This window comes from Portunus trituberculatus, chromosome 2 (assembly GCF_017591435.1).
Source record: "Portunus trituberculatus isolate SZX2019 chromosome 2, ASM1759143v1, whole genome shotgun sequence".
Lineage (NCBI taxonomy): Eukaryota > Metazoa > Arthropoda > Malacostraca > Decapoda > Portunidae > Portunus > Portunus trituberculatus.
In genome coordinates, this window is record NC_059256.1 from 4,937,407 (window position 1) to 4,939,906 (window position 2,500).

A 2,500-nucleotide genomic window follows, 5' to 3' on the forward strand; every position below is an offset into this window, starting at 1 on the left:
ATTATTATTATTATTATTATTATTATTATTATTATTATTTTCAGGGCATTTCTAGTCATTAGAGAGAGAGAGAGAGAGAGAGAGAGAGAGAGAGAGAGAATCATGTAAAATAACTCTAGTCGTATTTATTTATTTATTTATTTATTTATTGAGATTAAAAATAAACGAATAAAAATATTAATAAAAAAAATAATTAACTGAATGTGTGTGTGTGTGTGTGTGTGTGTGTGTGTGTGTGTGTGTGTGTGTCTACTTACAATTACTTACACACCTTACTTAAGTGTCCGTACGTGTGTTACTACAAGTCTACTGTGATTATTATTATTATTATTATTATTATTATTATTATTATTTGTTTTGTGTCTAATAAAATATTTCTTAAGTAATTTATTATTTTATTATGTCCTGTTTGTAGTAGTGGTGGTGGTGGTGGTGGTGGTAGTAGTAGTAGTAGTAGTAGTAGTAGTAGTAGACAAGCCCAGGAAAAGAATAAAAAAAATAAAAATAATCAAAATAAAATAAATAAGGAAAATAAATGGAAAAAATATATATATAAAGAAAAATAAATGAATTCCGAGGAAAATAAGTCCCAGGATGAAGATGAACCAAAACAAACCACAAGAAAATAAGGAGAAAGAAAGAAAAGAAAAAATACAAGAAAAATAAAGAAGAAAATAAATAATAAAATAAAAAGAAGAAAAAATAAGAAAATGATGAAGTCTCAGAGAAAAGTCCCAAGGTGAAGATGGACCAAAGTCAGTGTTAGAACCACAACAGTGACCACAACAAAGATGGCGCCCACAGCCCGCCCCCGCAGCGCCCACACCAGGCGGGAGCTGCAGCGGGAGATACAGAAGCGTCAGGGCGCCGCCAGGGACAAGTACGGCACTCTAGTACACTCACAATCACGCAGGGAGGGGGGAGGGGGGAGGGGTGTCACCTGTGGCGGGAGGACCAGGCGGTGACTTGGTGACACCACTGGGGAGGCGGTGGTGGTGGTGGTGCCTCGGTACACATGTCCCGCACCGTGCACCGTGACAGGCTGGCACAGTGTGGCGGTGCCTCGGTACACATGTGCACCGTGCACCGTGACAGGCTGGCACAGTGTGGCGGTGCCTCGGTACACATGTCCGCACCGTGCACCGTGACAGGCTGGCACAGTGTGGCGGTGCCTCGGTACACATGTCCCGCACCGTGCACCGTGACAGGCTGGCACAGTGTGGCGGTGCCTCGGTACACATGTCCCGCACCGTGCACCGTGACAGGCTGGCACAGTGTGGCGGTGCCTCGGTACACATGTCCCGCACCGTGCACCGTGACAGGCTGGCACAGTGTGGCGGTGCCTCGGCACATGTCCCGCACCGTGCACCGTGACAGGCTGGCACAGTGTGGCGGTGCCTCGGTACACATGTCCCGCACCGTGCACCGTGACAGGCTGGCACAGTGTGGCGGTGCCTCGGTACACATGTCCCGCACCGTGCACCGTGACAGGCTGGCACAGTGTGGCGGTGCCTCGGTACACATGTCCCGCACCGTGCACCGTGACAGGCTGGCAGTGTGTGGCGGTGCCTCGGTACACATGTCCCGCACCGTGCACACCGTGTGTTGGTGTGTCACAGCAGGTCACCGCCACGCTGGCCAGGTGTGTGTGTGTGTGTGTGTGTGTCACCACACACCCTGGGCCACTGTTACCTGCCACAGCATCACCGTGGGGGTCCTTGGAGGGGTCTGGGGGGGTGCAGTGCCCCTACTGAAGACATTTAGGTTAGGATGAAGAACCTAGTTTACTCAAGGGGGCAGATTGCACCCCCCCTCCCCCCCCTCCAAGAAGACGTGGAGGTGAGGTGAGGTGAGGTTAGGGGAGACAGCCCCCAACTACTTTGGGGTTAGGGGATCCTTGCACTTTTTGGGTTAAATTTTGCTAAACATGTGTTCCACCAAAGAACCACCTTCAGGAGGGGAGGGGGGAATACTTCAGGGTGATACCATTGTGTGTGTGTGTGTGTGTGTGTGTGTGTGTGTGTGTGTGTGTGTGTGTGTGTGTGTGTTACAAGCATTGCTCTGTCCCTCAGGTGTCAGGGCGGCGTGGACAGCAGTGGTGTTGATGGAGGTGGCAGTGGTGGAGGTGGTGTGGAGGGGGGGGAGGGTGAGGCGTGGAGCCCCACCTCCTACACGGCCCTGAAGGCGTTGCTGTCAGCCAGACTGTGCGCTGCCATCTGGTCCATCCTGTCAGACTGTGATGAGACTTTTAACTACTGGGAGCCCGTGAGTCACCAACACTCTCACTCTCACTCACCACTCTCACTCTTTGACCTGACCTAACCTCACACACTCAAACACACCAAAAACACCCCACTCAAACACACCAAAAACACCCCAAAACACACTCAAACACCCCAAAATACCTCAAAAACACCCCAAAACACACTCAAACACACCAAACACCCTAAAACACACTCACACCCCCAAAAAACACCCCAAAACACACTCAAACATCCCA

At 49.6% G+C, this 2,500-nt stretch overlaps 1 protein-coding gene across 2 annotated transcripts in view; it reads left to right on the forward strand.

Annotated features, from left to right (window-relative positions):
• Positions 1–733: 733 nt before the first annotated feature.
• LOC123503311 (alpha-1,2-mannosyltransferase ALG9-like) overlaps positions 734–2,500 on the forward strand; it is a 10,309-nt gene continuing 8,542 nt past the window's right edge. For both annotated transcript variants that reach the window (XR_006674407.1, XM_045252985.1), the window contains exons 1-2: positions 734–880; positions 2,073–2,265. Coding sequence is in view for 1 of the 2 variants with exons in the window: in XM_045252985.1 (XP_045108920.1) it covers positions 792–880; positions 2,073–2,265 (282 nt within the window). In the remaining variant the exon portion in view is untranslated. The remainder of the gene's footprint in view (positions 881–2,072; positions 2,266–2,500) is intronic.